Consider the following 21860-nt stretch of genomic DNA (forward strand, 5'->3'; position numbering starts at 1 on the left):
TAATATATTTGAAACACCATGAAAATTCAGATTTTTAAAACCAGCTAAAACTTCATCTCACTAAAATATTTGGCCTTCAACCTGGTTTGTTTTCTTGTTGTTGGTTTGGTTGTTTTTTTGCCTGTTTTCCCAGATATGCAATAAAGACAGACTCCGAGCTGTCAGTTTCCCTGAGGACAAACTCCATTTTCTAAAAAACCCATGCTGGAAGTGAGATCTGAGCAACCTTCTGGCTGACTAAAAGGAAATTGCACAGGCTTGGCATGAAGCTCACCCTGCTTGGGCAGAACCTGAAATCACCTTCTCATGTGCAGGTCAAGCTGATCTGAAGAAACACCTGATGAGTCGATTGAATTTGGCTCAGTCTTTTTTATTTCTGATTTTCTTTTCAAATTCCAGCCCCTGAGGAGCCAGTGCAGTGGAGGAGGAAGGAAATCTCCATGCAGAACTGTCTCATCCACAGGAGTCATCAACAAAGCAACTTCTGTTCTACATGAAAATGCCTGGATGGGCCAAGTCCCTCTGCATAGGATCCTCTCTGGAAATCTAACCAAGTGCAGATTAAATCTCCTTTCATCTAACATACCCTTGGCAAATGTATGTGCATTTTCCATTACCACTTACTTCTTTACTTCACACTTCCTGAATTAACACACAGGCTAAATCCTTTCTTCAACAGTGATGACAACAACAATTGATCAAAATAATTTTTTTTTTTTCCCAAATAATGGAATGTGCTTCAGCTGTAAATATTCATGGCTGGATATAAATTGTTTCTTGATGGGCCCTGAGCATACTGTTGTCAATCTGTTTAAGTGATTCAGAGTCTCTTACCTCCAAGAGGCAATCATTCTTTCTGCTTCTGGACTCATAGATTGATCCCTGGTAGGTGGAGCCAGACATGTCCACCTCATCTAGCTCATTTTCCATCTTAGCTTGTTGAATTTGAGATCCCTAAGAGTCTTCATAACAACTATTTTCAGGTGTGGAAATCCCAAAGAGCTTTTAGAAGACCTCTCAGGTTATGTTCATCCTCCATAAAGAGAATACATTTAAAGGGCTTTAGGGCTTTAAACTAGATTCAGAGGGGGAAGGGGATAAAACCAGGCATGCCAGTGATGAGCTAAGGGATGGTGCGCTAGAATCAGAGGGACTGTGTGCTAGTGAGGTCCTTCGGTTGGCTCCACAAGGAGCTGCGTGTAGGGAGGCACATTTGAAGTGCTTCTATACAAACACACGCAGTATGAGGAATGAAATGGATGAGCTAGAAGTCTTGGCCCAGTCCCACAGCTCCCCATCATTGGCATAAGCGAAACCTGGTGGGATGAGTCCCGTGGCTGGTGTGTTGCAATAGATGGTTACAGGCTCTTCAGGAGGGACAGGCAGGGTAGGCAAGGTGGCAGGGTGGCGATGTATGTGAAGCATGGGCTTGACTGTGTGGAACTTCAGGTTGGTGATGGCAAAGTTGAGAGCCTCTGGGTAAGGATTAAGGGATGAACAAATAAAGGGGATATCGTTGTGGGAGTCTATTACAGACCACCTGGCCAGGACGACAACGCCGATGAATTATTCTTTGCAGAACTAAGAGATGCCTCGAGATCAACTCCTCTTGTCCTTATGGGGGATTCAACTTACCAGACGTCAACTGGGATCACCCCACGGCTGACACGAGCAAGTCCAGGAGGTTCATAAAGCACCTAGATGATAACTTCTTGGTGCAGGTGCTAAGGGAGCCAACTAGGGAAGGTGCCCTCCGAGATCTGTTGCTGGAGAACAGAGCGGGTCTTGTGGGAGACGTGGCAATTGGCAGCCGTCTTGGTCATAGTGACCACGAAGTGGTTGAGTTTAGAATTTATGGTGAGAGAAGGAAAACTGTGACCAAAACTTCAGCCCTGGATATGGGTAAAGCAGACTTTAGGCTGCTCAGGGAACTAGTCAGCAAGGTCCCCTGGGAAACTGCTTTTGAAGGCATTGGCGTCCATCAGTGCTGGTCAATCTTTAAGCACTACCTCCTAAAAGCACAAGATCAGGCGATTCTAAAATATCGGAAGTCAGGCAGGCGGGGCAGAAGGCCGGCCTGGCTGACCAGGGATCTTCTACCGGAGCTTAGGGGAAAAAAAGGAAGTGTATGGCTGCTGGAAGGAGGGTCAGGTGATGAGGAAGGCATACAGGGATGCTGTTCGTGTTTGTAGGGAGAAAATTCGTGTGGCCAAAGCCCAACTAGAGTTGAAGCTGGCCATGTCTGTGGGAGACAATAAAAAAGGTTTTTTTTTAGATATGTGAACAGAAAAAGGAGAACCAAAGAAAACATAGGTCCGCTACTAGATGGGGAGGGTCTCCTCACAGACAATGACATAGGCAAAGCAGAGACGTTTAATGCCTTCTTCACCTCTGTCTTCAACACTGATGATGGGATTCGGGACCCAGGGTACCCTGAGCTGGAGGACCATGACAGTGGGAATGACAAACTCCCAACTGACCCTGAACATGTGCAGGAATTGCTGTTCCACCTGGATCCATACACGTCCATGGGTCCGGATGGGATTCATCCCAGGGTGCTTAAAGAGCTGGCTGACGTCATCGCGGGACCTCTCTCAATTATTTTTCAATGGTCTTGGGAATCTGGAGAGATCCCATTGGACCGGAAGCTGGCAAACGTTGTGCCAATTTTCAAGAAGGGTAAGAAAGAAGATCCTAGCAATTACAGGCCTGTCAGTCTCACGTCAGTACCTGGTAAAATTATGGAGAGGATGATCCTTGAAGTTATTGAAGTGCACCTGGGGGACAATGCAGTCATTGGTCCCAGCCAGCATGGATTCACGAGGGGTAGGTCCTGCCTAACAAATTTGATTTCTTTTTATGATAAGATCACCCATCGATTTGATCAAGGGAAACCAGCTGATGTGATCTTTTTGGACTTCAGCAAAGCTTTTGACATGGTTTCCCATAGGATCCTACTGGACAAAATATCCAGCATACAGCTAAACAAAAACATCATACGATGGGTGAGCAATTGGCTGACGAGCAGGGCTCAAAGGGTTGTGGTAAATGGGGCCACTTCTGGCTGGTGGATGGTCACTAGTGGGGTCCCTCAAGGCTCCATTTTAGGGACAGTCCTCTTCAATATTTTTATACATGATTTGGATGTAGGACTAGAAGTTGTTTTGAGCAAATTTGCCAACGACACCAAACTTGGAGGAGTTGTGGACTCGGATGAGGGTGGAAAGGCCTTGCAGAGAGATCTGGACAGATTGGAGAGCTGGGTGATCACCAACTACATGAAGTTTAACAAAAGCAAGTGCCTGGTCCTGCACCTGGGACGGGGCAACCCTGGCTATACGTACAGACTGGGTGACGAGACGCTGGGGAGCAGCCCCGCAGAGAGGGATCTGGGGGTTGTGGTTGACAGCAAGTTGAATATGAACCAGCAGTGTGCCCTGGCAGCCAGGAGGGCCAACCGTATCCTGGGATGCATCAAGCACGGCATTGCTAGTCGGTCGAGGGAAGTGATTGTCCTGCTCTACTCTGTGCTGGTGCGGCCTCACCTCGAGTACTGTGTGCAGTTCTGGGCACCGCAGTACAAAAAGGACGTGAAACTGTTGGAGAGTGTCCAGAGGAGGGCGACGAAGATGGTGAAGGGCCTAAAGGGGAAGACATATGAGGAGCGGCTGAGGCCACTTGGCCTATTCATCCTGGAGAAGAGGAGGCTGAGGGGGGACCTCATCGCAGTCTACAACTTCCTCGCGAGGGGGAGTGGAGAGGTAGGTGACCTATTCTCCGTTATCACCAGTGATAGGACCCGTGGGAACGGTGTTAAGCTGAGGCAGGGGAAGTTTAGGCTAGACATCAGGAAGAGGCTCTTCACTGAAAGGGTGGTTGCACACTGGAACAGGCTCCCCGGTGAAGTAGTCACTGCACCAAGCCTGTCTGAATTTAAGAAGCGATTGCACTGTGCACTTAGTCACATGGTCTAAACTTTTGGGCAGACCTGTGCAGTGCCAGGAGTTGGACTTGATGATCCTTATGGGTCCCTTCCAACTCGGGATATTCTATGATTCTATGAAAGCTTTTTAAATAATAATTATAGTAAACCTCTGAGCAGATGCAGGTGGCAAAATAGTTGACAATTTTTGCAACCTGCAAATATAGCCACTGTTCATGTTTTTCTCCTTCTGAAGCTATGGGAGGACCTGCATTCCTGCATTCTCACCACCACACACCTCTCTCATAGCTGTGTTTGTCTTTCAGGCAAGGAAGTTCTCATGGATGTGTTTTTCCAAAGAGCTCTTGGTATGGAAATCCACACAAAATGTCACACCAATCTTAAAAGAAAGATGAATGAAACTAGGCAAAATACTTGCTATTTCTTTCGAAAACTATATGCAATTGGTACAGCTGTGACATCCACCTGACAACCTGCTCGGTCCCACCTTATCACAGCAGCTGAGCATTTTATTGCCTACACACTGACCGTGTGTCCCCATGACAGCCAATTCATGCATAACGCTGCTGTGACAGCCAAGCCTGATCTGGCTTGCACTCCAGGTATAAATTCCTTTAAAAAATGCTTTTGCAAAGGCGCAGGACAGACTAGCCATGCAGAGCTCCTGGGCACCAGGTTCTGCCAGAGGAGATGGAGATGCCTCTGTCCCCTCTGTCCCTGCTGTCCTGCAGCTGGCTGTACTCCTGGAGAGCTGTGAGGCATGCTTTTTCTGCAAAGAGGAGCTGAACAATGCACTTGAGGTATTTTTTTCAGGTAATCTCTGCTGTCTCCTTTCAAACTGCATGGGAATGGTTCCAGGAGATGGAGAAGGACAGACACTCGCTCAGAGAAACTGTGAGGGGTTTATTATGGAATCAGAGCTGTGAATGCCTCAGATGCTCAATGCAGAGAGTCATCAACAGCTGTGCATTTAAGGCCATTTTTTTTCCTCAGGTCAATAACATGAACTCAAACTTATATGCCAAGGCTCACAACAGGGATCATTGTTGTGATCGCCTCTCAAAATTATTTTTCATGCTCGCAGTAAAGATTGAGTGAATTGAGCATGACGAGCAGCAACATGGGACAAAACCTGGCAGGTATGTACCCACTTTTTGTTATGGAAATATATAATATACTTTATAATTTATATAGATATATGTATATGTTAAATAATTCAGTTTGGAAGGGACCTCAAGAAGCCACTCAGGCCAATACTGAAGTCAGACCTGCTTTCTCTTAAGAACTTCTCCTACCTCTGTTTACAATCGCTGGTTTTATTTGTGCCCATTGCCTTCCATGGGGATCACGGACACTGACCTGTAGTGCTCAGCGCTTTGCTAGGAGCACTTAGAGTAAATACACACCATGGTTTCACAGCAGTCACATCATGGTTTTTAACATGCACTTGGTCAAATAAGCACACAATTCCGCAGAAGTGAACATCTGGGAGGTTATATATTACTTCTCAAGAAGTCTCAGTGGGGAACTTGCATGAGGTATATGGAGGAAGGTCAGGACAAGTTATGTTGCTCCAGTTTATCTCTCCAAATAGAAACCATGTTGTTGTTTTTTAATACGTCCCTAGTTTTTCATAGCCTTCACTTACGGTTTTAGGCATGACTAGATATAATGTGGTTCATGTAGAAAGAGCACAGGTACATTTGACTGCTTCCCATCATTTTACCCTTTGTCCACTGCAGACAGCAAGGAAACAATAGAACACTGTGGCTTAAAGACATTTATCAACCTTGAGCTCTGAGTTTTACTAACTTGCCTCTTCACAGCTTTCCAGCACCTTACTTGTCAGTCTCTCTCCATGGATAAAAGTAATTTCCTCCCATTTTGCAGGTAGGAGAGCTGATGTGCAGAAAGTCAGACTCAGAGATATTTCCAATGCATGGGAAAACCTCATGCAATTTCCAGAAAAAAATGGTAAAGCTCTGCAGCCCTCAAATATCTCTGTCCTTGCAACTCTGATGAAATCCTTCTTGCTCAGTATTTTCTCCTCATCTGACAGCATTATTCTCTGCTCACTTTCAAGAGCAGTGTTTTCATTTTGCTTCAGCTCCAGATGCCATCTTGAGTGCAAAGCCCTTAGCAGGTGTGGTGTGGATGGGGGACAGAGGAATCCACACTCACTTGGCCTGACAAATAATTGTGATGAATAGGCATCACTTAACAGACAAGAGTGGCTCTTCCTCTTCATCAAATGAAGCGGATGGGTGCATCATATAAACCAAGGCCATAGGCAAAGGAATGCTGAGCTCACAGCTGGCTCTTAGGCACAGAAGTGCTTTGTCCTTCCTGCTCCAGTGTCCTCCCTGTGTCTTGCCTCCCTTTGCACTCAAAACCCACTGATCTGCAGATGTTTTTGGTACTTCAGCTGTGCTCTTTTCTGAGACATCAGATCTTTAGATTATTTCCCAAAACTCCTAATGAGAAGAGGAGTGTGCCCAGTCAAGAAACAGCTTAAATCAGAACAAAACACAGACTTCTTTTAAAAAGAAAATTAAGGAAGAGTTAATCACTGAGCTGCTCAGGTCTTGAGTCAGAGCAGTCTCTCAGACACAGATCACCCACATCTCAAGTAAATGACTTACAGCCACACCTCTGACTTTTTGGTCTTATGGGAGTTGTTTCATCCAGTGTAAATGCTTTCTGTATTAAATGACTTATAATTGGATTTGCCACAAAAAGACCCCACTGAGGTTCCACAGGCTTCTCTTCTTTAGTTTTTAACCTTAATATCCATTCAAGACCCAGGAAACTTTTGTATTTGTGAACAGATACTCATCACAACAGGTATCCTCCCAAGACTCTCTCTGGTGAATTTCAAATCATTATCCCAATATTCTGTAATATGTTAAGGAAGTACAAAGTCCATCAGCTCCATGGACAAGCCCTACCATAATCATTTTACAACTAGATGTCTGAGGGACAAAAAAAATTAGACAATAGTAATATTGTGTAGAATAAAGGTCTGCATTTCTCAAGGATGAGGTTTGTACATCAGTCAGATATGTGACCCAGATACAATCCATCTACTTTTAGACACCTAACTCAGACACCTACAACAGGAACACAATAACCCTGCACTCCCTCCCGTGCCTAAGACCAGGCACCAATATTCAGCAGCATGTGCAAACACAAGCACAGACTCAGAAAGATGCAGAAATATTTGCTCTCCTAGTGCAAGAACCATTTATTTGTGTAAAAGTTAGCACAAAATGGCAGATCCCATTTTGGCATATTTAACAGATTCTGAGGCAAACTTTGGAAAAAGTCATGATTTCCAGAAAAATGATTAAATAGAAAGAGGTCATGTTTTTCTGAATCAGGCAGACTGCATCATGATTTCTATTTATTTATTTATTTTTGAGGAAAGTGGAAGTTGTATAATAGAAGATGAGAATGGACTAATCAGTCTAAAAAGCAAAAGCTATTTACTAAATAGTGGACTCATGGGCACACTAGAAAGAATGGCTTAAAATATATGCATAGAGAGTGACTGATAGATTGACATAAACTTGTGTCTCAGAATAGAAATATTCATATGAAGTGCTCTCCTTTATGCGGACACTGTCTATCAGCAAGAATGTGTATTGAAAATAAATGAGTTGTATCCTTCGATTGTCACAGACATGGATAATAAATAGACATCTGGCAACGAAAGCATAGCAGGCACAAGCTAAGTTATTGTGTTACCTCTGAAATGAGATGGATGTGTGGGGAAGAACACGCTGCAATTTCCATTTAGCAAATGACATGACAGAAAAACTTAACGTAGTGGGTTTACATGGCAAGGTTTTGGTAGCAGGGGGCCGTAGTGGTGGCTTCTCTGAGAAGAATCTAGAAGCTGCCCCATGTTAGGTAAGGGCCCTGCTGCTGACTAGAGCTGAGCCAATAACTGATGTTGTTTACGCCTCTGTGAGAGCATATTTAAGAAAGGGGGGGAAAAAAAGAGAAAAAACCACAACCAACCAACCAACCAAAAAAAAAAAAAACCAAAACCCACGGCTACACAGCAGCTGGGAGAGAGAGAGGAGTGAGAAACCATATTTTCTCCCCCTTTCTCTTTGAGGAGGGGGAGTGAGAGAGTGGGTGTGGTGGAGCTCAGCTGCCCACCTGAGTAAAACCACCACACTTGCTCACATACCAAAATGCGCAGTCACTGCTGTATCTTGAATCATTCAGGCAGGGCTTGGCTGCTGGGGCTAGTTTTCTCAACAAGGTGGGACTGAGATATCTTATTTCCCATGCTCCTCATATTCTAGATATCTGCATCCCCACCACCCCATCTGTCATTCTCCCTTTTCCCCAGGGGGTGAAACAGTTATCATAGATTTTTCTCCCCTGTTACTCCATGTGTTTGCTGTGCCACCCACAGAAATCTCCTGCAAGGTCCCCTTGCCACTGCTCAGATCATCCCATATTGGAATGGCAAAGGACCACAAGCCATGACTGCAGACCCAGGAAGGAGGCTTTGGTCCAGCATGCTCATAGAGATAACGAGAAAATCACAGCTCTGTGTCTAGGGCTGACAAGCCACAGCTTTATCACTCTCAGCAGCAGTAGGTTGGGAAGACCTTAATGTCATGTTGAGCAGCATGAGCACAGCTCCTCCAGAAAGATGCCATCTGTGAGGTCATTTTCAATGGAGACCTCCTGGAAGGAGCAATGCACAAAAAAAAAAAAAAAAAAAAAAGAGGGAATTTCCTCAACTGCAGCTGCTGTTATCAGGTTTTCCTCCTCCAAATACATTAAAGGAATGGGTTTGCTAAAGCTCGTTCTGCCAATTTCTTGTTCTTGCCTGCAGCAGAGGTCAGCATTATCTTATCTGCTGCTCAGTGCATTGCCATGCCAGTTCAGGAATCAGCACATGTTCTGCTAAGTCCTTGCTGTTCCCTTTGGATGTATCTCTGCAGAAAAGCTTAAAGGACTCATGCCTCTGAGCAGGCCATAATATGGGGAACTGTTGTCTGAGAAGCATTAGACATCATCTGGGGAGAAGGAACATTGAGTGCAAGGAGAGCACAGCTCAAATCCTGTTAAAAAAGCTGCAATGGAGAACTGGAACAGGGAAGTGGAGGAGGGAAAGTAAATTCAAGTTTTCAGCGTGCCAGGGCACTGCCATGCCAGCATCTGCTTTCCCATGCAGCACTGCATACAGCACACATGGATATTCTAAGTGGGACAGGTGACCAGCTGGCACTACTGCACTAACTTCCTCAGCAACATCTTATTGCAGAATTTTCTGCTTTGATGCAGCTTCCTACTGCAAAACTCCTGCCTCTTCTGCTCCCAGGTGCATGAATTTGGGGAGTACAGAAAGAGAGAGCTGAAGTTCTTCGTCAGAATGACGTATTACAAAACTGCTCTGGGATTTCCACTCTCTGCTTCCTGAGAGGAAAGAAATCAGCCTTCAGTGATGATGCTTCCCTCTTTCCAACTGGTAATGCAGCAGAATGGATAAGCTGCCACACAGTCTGTACACAAAGTTGCAACAGGTTGTTGATAATTAAACACAAAATTCCTCCAGAACTGGAGGTTCTGATTCAGCACGGAGGCAGTTCAAAGACCTTAACAGCATGCTCCCTCTAGAAAGACCTGTTTAGCATTTAAGCAGGCATATTTTGCTGTCTTTTGTCTCTTAGAGGTAAAGTCTAGAAGGAAAACAAGGCTGTTGAGTCCCTTTTGAGTACTGCTCCCTGGATTTCCCTAACCTAAGGGACTACATCAAGTCAGTGAGACAGAAACACCTAACTGTGCTTCCAGCATCTCCTCTAACACATTTCTCTGTGTTAGAAAGGTGTAGAAGACAATGCCTTCTGGATCACCTAGGAGCTGCTTTGCATAATGGACTAAAGTGTTTCACTGCCCTGTTTCTGAATTTCTACAGTGCTTTGACAAGGACAAGGGTTGTCAGCCCATAGCACCCCATATGTTTCTAGGTGGCCCTAACCTGATTTAGGAGAACAGGGATTTATTTAGCAGCCAGGGAAAGTTTAACCTTTCTGGAAACTGCTGTGTACCTATGGAAATAAAACCCATTGTTTCAGAAGCAGCTACCTCAAAAACTAAATGGCCATGGAGATTACAGTTCTTGTGTCCCAGGGAAGCTACCAAGAGCACCTGTCTCATCTGAGAATGAGACCTACTTTTTCAAGTCCTGCAGGTGTTTTGAACATGCCTCTTGCTGGTTGGCTTTGGGGCTTTTGCTTTTGGCTGATGTTTATTGCATTATGGGGAAGCCCACAGGCAGAATTCATCCCTCTCCCAGCTCCTTTGCTATGGTTAGGGAAGATCTTTTGGGATCTGCCTTCACTTACCAACTCTTCTGTCCCCTGGGCTTTTGTGCATATATTTCCTTTTCTATCCCATTCTCCAGCCTTAGTCACACATTGCTTTGCTTTAGCAATCTCTTCCCCCAAGGAATTTCTTCATAACTTCTTAAAACTTGCACCACCCTACCGCTGCTCAGTTCTGCCCAAGAAGCAGAAGAAAAGGAGCAGTTTGCCTGGATATCCAGTCCAAAATGGGTATGGCATCAGGGTTATGCACAGGCAACAACTGAGACATCAAACAAAACATTCCTACTCAGACATTTAAAAAGAGCACAGTCCAGGTGATGGCAGTGACTCTGGAGCATGAATCAGTTGGACTCATTTGCTGGGGGATCCAAAAGCATCAGAGACACAAAATACTCTCTTCTCCTAAAAACAGACCAAAATTCTACTGGCAAACATCATGAAACCTGTTACAGCCCCTGTCTATCTGCAGGACATGGAGCAGAACAAACAGCATTGCTCCCAGAGAAACAGCGGGCTGTGATCTGTCGGCGTTGCTGACTCCAGGGTCACTGAGCCCCCAGCCAGGGCATGCCGGCGAGAATCAGTGGGAAGGAACCAGCCAGCTTGGCCTGAGAGCAAAGTACAACTTAGCCTCATCCCAGCCCTCATGCCTGCAGCTCTGCTGAGGCAGGATTCAAGCCAGCAGTTTGGGGGGAGCAGCCCCTTCTGTAGCCCCTCTCTCAATCAGCAGTGCACGGGTGGGATCCCTTCTTCCAAGCAACCTACTTTTTCTTCCTATTTCACACTGATAATGCCTGCCAGCTGAGCTGCCCAGGCCAGCCTGCGCTGCTGTCAGGGTGTCACCCAGAAGCCGTAAGCTGAGCAGCGTCTGCTGCCTTCAGGATCCTCAGGCTACCCAGTGCTCTCCACCTCCCTGCCAGCCTGAGAGCAGGCTGGCATCAGAGCAGAGCCTGATTTCTTTTCTTCTTTATTTTATTATGTTTCCTTTTTTCTAAAGCAGCACCAAGAAGGGACCTGGTTGCTGGCCATGCTGCAGCAAACTAGGATTTATGAACTACAGCCACAAGCAACAAGCAGAAAAATTCCCCTTCCAGTCAGATCGGAAGCCACAGTTTCAGCAAGGCTACAAACACCCAAGGAAATACAGTAGGCTTATGGACGTTGCTCAGACCATCCTCAAATGCCTTCCAGTCTCTCTGGCTTCTTTCCAGCCCTCTCTACATTCTTCAGCAGGCTAAAATTCACTGACCATAGCAAGAGACCTCACAAGCCCCCTCTGTTGCTCAGCAGGACCCATGTGATGCCCCAGCCTGACACCAAGCACCCTGGGAGCCATGGGCCTCCTGCAAGATGGATGGTGGACCTGCTGCAAACCCCTTGCTTGCCCCCACATCACCCCATGCCATGCTGGGAAGAAGCGTAGGAAGGACTCCAGCAAATAAACTTCAACTCAACAGGCTGCCTGATTCTCCTCTGCCATGCCAGAGCCTGACAGACACTATCTGCTCATTGTGCTATGCTGACGCAGGTTGGTCAGTGACATCCTTGCTGTCTTGGTCCTGCACCAGCACCATCCACACACCCAGAGTAGAGAAAAGCAGAGCATCTGCTCATACTCACAGTTTTGAAGTCCTCATGGTTGCACTCTTGGCCTTTGAATTTGCAGTACAGCATCATATCCTTCAGGTCATGGCCAACCCGTGCCAGGAACTCCTGCATGTTGAAAACTTTTGGTTTATACTGGTTAAAGTTGGCCTTTTCTTGAAGGATGGCCAAGACAGCCGGGTCAGCCAGGTGAGGGTTGGGGATCTGCAGGTTGACATCGAGCAGAGCCAGAAGCTCTCCAGCATGGTACAGGTCATTGGTGGTGAGCCGGGAAAAGCGAAACTCATTGAGGTTACAGATGGTGACAGCGGGGAAGACCAGGCTGTTGGCCACTACCTCGTCCACTTTGGTCACATGCTGGTAGGAGAAGTAGAAAGCCACTCGGTCCGAGCTCTCAACCAGGAGGAGCCCCAGTGAGCCCACGAAGGCCAAGGTCCAGAGCAGGCGTCGGATAGTCACTGGCCCGTAGACAAAGACATGACGGATCCCATGGAGCGTGGAGGTGTTGGCAAAAATCTGGATACTGGAAGGTTGCATGCTCCCCATGCTGCCCTCGCTGGTGCTGTCCTTCAGATCCATGAGGAGCAGCTAGTGAAATCCTGGCACTGCTTTTTGGGTCAGTCTGTAGCTGGAACTGGGATCCAGATCTCTCCCCTCCCCTCTGGATAATAATTAAACCCTTTTAGGAGAGAGAGAGGAAACGAGTCTCAGGCCAGCTGCTGCGAGTTTATCCCACCAGCTCAGCAGTAGCTTTGCAGGGGTAAATATTTATACAAAAATCCATTCAAACTCTAGCTCTTGATTTCCTCGGTGTGATAAGAAGGGCTGGTTTTATTTAGGGAGACACCAAGGTGATGTGGAAGAGATGTGGGTGGGAAGCGAAAGCCGAGCCAATGGAAATAAAGTCCTCCCCCTACACACACACACACACACACACACACACGCACACGCACACGCACCCGAGCGGAGATGAGATTAAGCAAGAGGGAGAGCTTAAAACAAGCAGAGGCAGCTCAAAGCCTATTAACTAGTGTGTAAAGCCCAAGGATGCCACTACCCGGAGCTGATGGCTCATGGCACGGCAGGGCTTTCAGACGAGTCGCGCCATTCTTCCCGTGCTCTGACAATGCTGCTGGATTTGAGCATCTTTTCTCCTCCCCACCCTTCTGGCTTGGGCAGGGCTCCAAGAAATACCCCTCCTCCCCAGAAAACCACCCCGTGCTGCTGCCAGCGTTATTTCCAAGTGTTTCTCTCAGGGAAAGCTGGGCAGCTAATTCAGTGGGAAAATGCGAGAGGAGTAAGAGAGGAAAAAGAGAGGGAGGGGAAAGGTTAAAAAAAAAAACAAAAAACCGGGGGGGTGGGGGGAGGGAGGGCAAAGCTGCTCGGTTCCATGCACGCACATCCACATGCAGAACAGAGCAGGGTGGAAAGCAATAGCATGAAGCCTCTCCTCTGCTGTGCAGCAGCTCAGACGAAAAAAAAAAAATCAGACAGAAGAGGATGGAAGGGGGAGAGGTGGAAGGGGAGAGGAGCTGCAGCACCTCTCCTCTGTCTCAGAGCTTCCCTGCACTTCAGGACTCCTGGCAGGCGAAGTGCGAGAGCTGTGAGTCACGCATCAATCAGAGCCCAGCGGCAGGGTGAGATCCCGGGGAGGGCAGGGCTCAAGGGGCTGCAATCGTGCTCCCCCCGGCTCCTGCCCACAGGTGGGTTCATCAGTGTCCATGTCTTGGTAGGACCAGGGCTGCTGTCCCAAGCAGCACCTGTGGACCCTGAGCTTAGGATTTGGAAGACAGTCAGGCAGCAGCATCCAGATGTTTTTTTTTTTTTTTTTCCTCTGGAAGGCAGTTATGATGGATGTGTTCAGGAAGCTGCTCCTAGATGTGGGTTCAGATGGTAGGTTTGGAGGAACAGGGATGTTAGGGGGGCAAATTGGGAAAAGTTTCCTACCTAAGAGATACTGCAAAATCCTGCAACAATGCCTCCAGCCATGACAGCAGCCTTACTGCACACTGTAGGAGATGGGAATGAGCAGGGTTCAGCCCTGGGGCTGAGCAGGGTCTGGGGTAGTTCCATTCCACATTTGCTCTGTGCACAGCAGCATTTTTCTGTGTTTTTGCAGAGATCCAGAAGAGAAAAACTCTTTCTCTCTCCATACAGCATCCAGCACTACGGCAGGTGAGCATCTCGGGGGCTGTGGTGGCACTCAGGAGGTGACATTCCCAGCTCAGATGAGGTGGGAACAGAGGGTCAAAGCACAGACAGAGCCTGCCACAGTCTGTGGTGTGATACCCAGTGGCTCTCAGCCGCCTGTGAAGGTGTCTCAAGGGCAGACTCAAAGATTATCCAGGGTAAAATGAGCCCAGTTTTGGTCTTGTGCTGTTATCATCAGAGTAGACTCTGAAAGAACCCCACATTTTACAACACTTGGCCCATCAGCTGCTTTACCTCCACCAGTGGACACCCGAGCCCCTTCAGGGACATCAGCCAACACTACCACGAGCTGCCCTGTCCTCCCGTGATGCTTTTCACCTTGAGATACCACAAAAATGAGGCAGTTTCTGCTTTTGCTACAACCAAAATCACATTTGGCCCTGGCAGCCAAATCCCAGCTGTGCCATCTCCCAGCCTGAAGCATCCTGTCAGAGTATCTCTCAGGCTGAGCTACGCAGCTTGACACAGGCAGGGCAATGCTGGTTTCTCCATTTTACACCAGGGAAACTGAGGCAAAGAGATGCCAAAGAACTTGTGAGCAGAAAGCCCGTGCTGTGGCCGTGAGCTGAATGTACTGCTTGGTCTTTCAGAGCACCATGCTGGTTCTCTGAAACCTTAGGAGCATCCTGCATCTTGCCCTGTACTGTCCAGGAGGGGCAGATCCACCACTGAGCAGATCCAAGCAAGGTGTGAACCAGAACTAAGACAGCTCAGGGCAGAGGGGCTGTAGGTCCAGAGCTGCCTCCCCTCCCTCTCACCATCTCTCCAGGGCAGGGACAAGATCATTTTCCTCCTAAAAATCCCCTGTTAGGAACAGGCTTCCTTCCCCCCGCATCGCCATCACAGCTGCAAATCTCTCTCTTCTCCTACCGTCTGCGCTATTTGGCCTGATGTATTAATGTTTTCTTTTATTCACCATGCATACTGCCTTTACAATACTGTTGTCTGTAATTCATACCATATACCATCTGCTGCCTTTTATTATTTAACTATGCAGAGTTCTTTGGATGCAGTCTGGAGGAACAACCACTGTGCCCAGAAGTGCTGCATGGCCCTGGCACAGACTCATGACTCTTCTGCATCACTGGTGGGGCTGGGGCTGGACCATGAGGCCCTGGTGCCCTGCTGACAGCCTGGGTCTGGTTGTCCCCAGGTGCTGGCATTGGCCAGGGTGTTCCTAGAGCTGAGGAAGGTAGCTCTGGTCATGCCTGGGGCTGTGCCTTGGGGTGACACTGGTGAGGATGTGTGGCACAGGCTGCAAGGGATGGTTGGGGTGTTGGCACCTCTTGCCAACCATATCAGCGGCCTCTCTGCGTGCAATGTAAAGACTGCATCCTGGCCAGTCCCATTAAAATTTTCAGGGTGTCAGACCCCAGCTAAAGATACCTGTGCTACCCTTCCTTCGGGACAACTGGGGCAGGGTACTACATCCATCTGGAGGCTAACAGCCCAAGCTCAACCCCAGAATATCTCTTGCAGACCTTGCTGCTTCAAACGGGTTCAGGGAACAAGGGCCAGGCAGGGCCAGAAGGTAGGAGCCTTAGAAAAGCCCCTTTTCCAACCTTACGTAGCAGGGAGGTAGGGGTGCAGTGATGGAGGGGGGGTGGCAGGGCTAGGGTGGCCGATGGACACGGGGAGCAAAGCCTGATCCTGTTTCATTGCACAGCCTGTGCCTGCCCTCTTGTGTCTCAAGCAAATCCTGCAGTGCTCAGCGAGAGGGCTGCCGGCGCTGAAACAGATGGGAAATGGGTTTATTGGGGAGGGAAAAGAGACCCCAGCCCCACCTGAGCCCTCCCAGAAGCATGTCCCAAGTGAATGGTTTACATTGGGAAAGCCAGGAGGGATCTTGCACACAGATCAATAGCTTGTTTTTAAAACAAAAAGCGATTCTTTGCTCCCCTGCATGGTTCAGCAGGCCCTGGGCAAGACCCCTCCTTTTAGCACCAGAGTTTGCTGTCAAATATTGGTTTTATGGTTCCCTCTGGACTCGATGGGTAAAATACAAAAGAAAGAAGGAAAAGCAAAGAGCACTGCAGTGCAGCAGAGCAGTTCACCTTCCCTGGCCCAGCTACAGATCCAGATATCCTGGTTGTACAGGAACAGTTGCATTGAGCAAGGGAAAAATGTCCCCATCAGTATTTCAGCATGGTTTCAGCCTCATGGGAAGCTGCTTTCACCACATCTTCATTGGCTCAAGATGACCGTGGTCCTGTAAGTCTCACTTCATTTCTCAGCCTTTACCCCAACCGTTTTGGAGCCTCTTGTCACCTAACTGCTTATTGCCAATAGCTTCAAGCTACTGGGGACCCATAGCTCCATTTAGCAGACAGTATTTGGCTACTTGAATGAGTCTTCCTTTCCAAATGGGAACATAATGTGGAATGTTGATATTTCCCCTGAAATTAAATCTGATCCCTTCCGAGGTAGCTTTGGCTCAGCTGAATAGCTTTTAATATGTATTAAAAAATCAAAAAATTGTTTGGGTTTCAATGTATTAAATATTATGCTTGGATTTACAATAGGGTATAAAATGAAAGCCATTAAAAAGAATATAAACTCTCCTTGAAAAAAAAACAAAAGCATTCAAATGGCTGCATATGTGAAACACCTTCTAAAGGAAGGGTTTTTTTACCCCTGCCCCAAAAAATGTGCCGATAAAAATATTATATTCACAGAGATACTGTTGAAGCAGCATTTGCCAGTTTCCTCTGAGGGAAGATTTCTCAACCAGACATGTCTGGCATCCCCCTGCAGATAGGACCTTCTGGGATGTCTTCCTCCTCCTCCTGCAGAAATGCTAAAGCACCTAACAGCTCATCACTATTAATGCTATCAGCCTCCATACCTCACTGGTGACAGGGGAAGAGGCTTCCCCTGCACACAGAGATCACTCCAAGCCCAAGCCAGCCCAGAGTTTGCAGACCAACTGAGTTACATCTGCAGATTTTATCACAGAGACAGAATATTGGATTTGCAGCAGTGTTTTTCAGCAGTCAGACCCTGTCCCACTTGCTCTGACATTCCCAGCATCTCTGCAATAACTTGGATTTATTAGCTCTCTCCAGGGCCGTATTTATCTACTGGGCCTCAGAGATGTTCCCATTAGTGGTGCTTTGTGCAGCACCTGCTTGGTGTGCAAAGCAAGCTGGTGGGATTGCAGGGGCCTCCAGCTCCATCCTCACATGCCATTGCCATGCTGAGTGATGCTGAGCAAGCTGAGATGTTTTTACATTATACGCAAAATGAAGGCAATGCTGCTTCTAGCCTGTCTAGTGCTTGGATATTTGGGAATGAAAAATGCAATGTACAAAAAATATTTTCCTCTGGCATCTCCCCTTTTAAATGGCCCCTGAAATCAAATACTTGTTCCCTGTTAAGCTTTACATGATTTTATTTTGACTTGTAGGTGTTGGTTCTGCCTGTTCTTTGAAAAGCCTATGAAAGCACCTTGAACTACTCGTAAATAATTCAAGTTTAGGGGCCATTCCAGGCCCTTCTGTCTGGATAGCACCAGGCATTTACACTTCTTGGCACATGAAACAGGCAAGGAAAACTCACTGAAATATATAATATAATTATAATATAATTAAAATAAATATAAATCCAAAAATATCTTCATCACCTTTTTTCTATTTTTAAATTCTCCTTCAGTGCTGGCATGGCTCCCAACTCAAACTCTCCAAAGCAGGAAATTTTCACAGGACTACGATTCAGAATAATTAAGACAAAGAATCCCACAAATTAAGAACCCAGCCTTTTATTACTATGGCAACGTCATTTGTCTTTCCTCAAGTGGCTGAACTGAGAAAAAAAGAAAAACAATTTTAAAAGCAATTGTTTTTCCTATTGCCAAATGAGCAAAGCTGGGATGTGAGCTGGGGGTCCTAGCTCCCAGCAGACACCACAGAGGCCCTAGTAAGGATCTGCTTTAGGATGAGCTGATTTGTTCCTTGGGCTTCTCTGGTTGGGTCAAAAAAATCCCCAGGGTATTCAAAGGGACTGGAGAGAGCAATGCACAAGGAGACCCCCATGAGGGGTCCTGAAGGGGGATATTTCCCATCAGGATATCAGCACATCCCCCATGCTGATGTAGCATTTGCTTTGGGAAGTGCTTTGGATAGGAAACTCAAAACATCAGAGGAACTTACTCTGGCCACGTGTTCTGTCAGAGGAAAAGAGAAGCTGCTGTTGATACAAAAGCTTCAATCATTTGAGCAGAGAGAGGGAGGGACTTGGCTCTGCTTCTGGCACGTCACAATCATGAGCAGCTTTCAGATCCAGCTTCAAGCCCCTGCTGAGTGCCACAAGGACATGTCAGGATTTCCCAGCCCTAACTGACTTTGCTCAGCCAGCAGGCAGAAAAATTTTGCTTGTATCAACATCAAATCCCAGCTTGAACTAATTAGAGTGAATTAATAAGGCTGCCCAGGGCTGTTATCATGGAGGTGTGATTCTCACTGCTGCTCTCCCATCCACTTCCCCTCACTAGTGCTGGTGGCCCCAGGATGTGACACTGGCAATGCCAGCAGCATGGTGGTGCTCTGTCCCAACCAACACAGAGCCAGGAGCTGTGCCAAGATTATGGCATGAGTTGTGCTCAGCCTCTGCCTTTCCAGAGGCTTCTGGAGCTTGGGTTAGGTCTCTGGTGATGCACTGGAGGACAATATGGATGCAAGACAACATCAGTCTTGGAGTGTTTACTTTAAGCCTGTTTCAACTTCATTTGGCAAAAATTGTTCCATTTCCATAAGTCAGTGGTGGTCCTCATTATGGGGTTCTGGGGGGTGGCTTGACTTAAAAAAAGACTCCCCAAACCTCTGTATATTGTGGGGACCAATTTACGTGCCCAGCTGAGTCTGCGACATCATTAAACATCTTGTTATGGAATGAGAGATGGATAAGGAAGGGAAGAAGTCTGCTCACAGTGGCTGCTTTCCAGTTCTTATGCTGCTGCCTGCACATATATCAATTTGTTTCTGCTTCCTGGTGTGCTGAAGGGGCCTAATCCCTTCCCTTCCTTGGGGGTGTTGGATGAGTTAGTTGATGTTTATTCAATGGTCTGAGAAGCAGCTGGGGACAGGGACTGTACCAGATTATAGTATTTATTCTTCAGCAAGATTATTTCCACGCCAGAGAGGAGCTGTTCCTGAACTGAAAATACAAGTGTCATCCTAAATCTTTGCCATTTCTGAAAGGGAAGAATAGATTAAATTTCTGTATTCCTTTTGGATATAATTTAAGTCAGTGTAAAGTGACACAGCAATAACTGCATAGAGCAGTTTTCCCTTTGCAGAATTGAGCCATACAGGCTTTACTGCTCAGTGGAGCTGCCCAGACTCCCTTCATGTTGCCCAGTATGTGACAGGAGAGGGCCTTACCATATGCCATTTGCTCTTGTGGAGAGATATCACCCCAGGCAACCCTCCAGTGTACTCATTTCTGTACAGTCCTTGCAAAAATCCTTGCACCTGTGATACTTCTGGGGTCACACCCACAAGTCCCAATACCTGGTTCTACCAAACCACAAGGCAAGCTGATCTTAGTGTAGAGTACTTTAAATTAGCTTGAGCTTTCATAAAATGGGGCTGTGATCCAGCTCACCGAGAGAGGCATGTTGGCTCAGTAATTATCATAGGTATTCATCCAAGGTTGGTATAGAGATACATGTAGATTGCATGAGGTTTTGTGTGTGTTGGGGAGGACATGGGAAAAGCCCATGGTTATTAAATACACAGAAACCATCCCAGGAAGCTTCTAAGTGGAAATGTTGTGGGTGTCTGGGGAGTAGTGAAAAATCATATCATATGCCCTGTTCATCACCTGTAAGCATCATCATACGGCAGTGCTGGAGAGGGCTGGACCCTTGATGAGCACATTGTGACCATTCATGTGCTGGGCTCCAGGAGCTGAGTGAGGAGGTGCTCAAGCACTTGCTGTGCTTGTCTTTCTCCATCAGTGGGAGAAGCAGGAAGACGGGGAGTTTCACTGAGGTCCTATGTAACCTTGAGAGAGAAGAAAGGCTCAGAAAAACTGAAGCAGAGAGTTGCCTGTTTTCATTGGGGAAAAATGCAGACTGGGCTCAATAGATTTTTTCCAAGATCTTCATGTCAAATACTGTGTCCAAATTTACAACACCAAAAGAAAACATCACAAATTAAAACCAAAAGAAGAAGGACCTAAGACCTAAATTGAAATGATCAGTTCCATCTGCAGTTGACTTTTCCTGCTTGATATTTCAGACATCCCAAAGAAGTGAAAAACAACTCCCTCTGGCGTCAATTATTAATAACTCTGCTTGTGCAATCTGGGCTTCCTGACCCAGCAGCAAAAGGTTTTGCAAGTTTACATTGACCTGACCAGACAGCATCACTCACTTTCTCCTTGATGAGCCCATTGCTGGCATTCCACTCTGACTCCATGCCATGGTGATTGTTCCCCTCTGTCTACCCTCTGACTCCAGCCCTGCTGTCTTTGCTGGTCTCCTCTCTATAGGAAGAACAGAAAGCTCACTCCAGAAGATGGAGGAGTAGTTGCTTTTCCCTGGTTAATGGCATCAGGAAAAAAAAAATGCTGCTGAACACTCTCTGCCTGTGGGTGTGAGCTGTGGTGGCTTGCTCGTGAAGCAGGCTGGTCCTGGGTTTGCAGACACAAGAGTGGCTCATTTGGAAGAGCATTTAAAATGAATTATCCAATCAGTGGAAATGTATTTTCAGGTCAGCCAGAGCTATTTGAGTGATACATAGGTGTTGTGGTTTAACCCGGCCGGCAGCTAAACACCACACAGCCGTTCGCTCACCCTCCCCCCTCCCTCTCTGGGATGGGGGAGAGAAACGGGAAAGTGAAGCCTGTGAGTTGAGATAAAGACAGTTTATTAAGACAGAGAAATAATAATAATAATAATAATAATAATAATGTGTACGAAACAAGTGATGCACAATGCAATTGCTCATCACCCGCTGACCGATGCCCAGCCTATCCCCGAGCAGCCGGCCCCCCCACCCCGGCTAGCCACCCCTATATATTGTTTAGCATGACGTCAGATGGTATGGAATACCCCTTTGGCCAGTTTGGGTCAGCTGTCCTGGGTCTGTCCCCTCCCAGCTCCTGCTGCACCCCTAGCCTGCTCGCTGGCAGGACAGAGCGAGAAGCTGAAAAGTCCTTGGCTTGGTGTAAGCACTGCTCTGCAACAATTAAAAAATCAGCATGTTATCAGCGCTCTTCTCATCCTAATCCAAAACATAGCACCCTACCAGCTACTAGGAGGAAAATTAACTCTGTCCTAACTGGAACCAGGACAATGGGCAAAGAAGTCTGCCAGAAGAATCAAATGAAAACAAAACAAAATAAAACATTACCATAAACATGGTGTAACAACAACAAGAAGTACAACCAAAAATAAAACATTGGGATTTCTTTTTTATTTGGAAACAAAGAATTAAAATTAGATCAGCCTAAATGTAATAGAAGATTATGATCCCCTTTTCCCCATGACCTTCCCTGCACTCCTTCCTGTCATGTCTCAGCAAGAGCAACATTTCTGGGTTAGGGTTTTATGGACAGAGAAAATCCACCCAAATGCAAATTTCTGTAATACAAATACCCACACCTGAGAAGTCTGTCACTTGATTTACAGTTAGAGATCCGGGCAGCACAGCAAGGTGATGGCACAGCCCAATTACGTGTCCACTCTGCCTTCTCTGCAGGTTTGAATTACATCAGAGGTCCCTGCTGGGAGAAGAGTCTCCAAG

At 46.8% G+C, this 21860-nt stretch overlaps 1 protein-coding gene and 1 long non-coding RNA gene across 2 annotated transcripts in view; one reads left to right on the forward strand and one right to left on the reverse strand.

The window, feature by feature from the left end:
* LOC308181640 (acid-sensing ion channel 2) overlaps positions 1-12710 on the reverse strand; it is a 526264-nt gene extending 513554 nt beyond the window's left edge. Inside the window, exon 1 of the mRNA XM_080565097.1 lies at positions 11917-12710. Within this exon, the coding sequence (XP_080421223.1) occupies positions 11917-12480 (564 nt within the window). The 5' untranslated portion in view covers positions 12481-12710. The remainder of the gene's footprint in view (positions 1-11916) is intronic.
* Positions 12711-13366: 656 nt separating this feature from the next.
* On the forward strand, positions 13367-21860 carry LOC308181652. Its single transcript, XR_013941541.1, has 3 exons — positions 13367-13504; positions 14021-14076; positions 21816-21860. It is a non-coding gene; the product is annotated as an uncharacterized lncRNA (long non-coding RNA).

This window comes from Anser brachyrhynchus (assembly GCF_964034855.1).
Source record: "Anser brachyrhynchus genome assembly, chromosome: 22".
Classification (NCBI taxonomy): Eukaryota; Metazoa; Chordata; class Aves; order Anseriformes; family Anatidae; genus Anser; species Anser brachyrhynchus.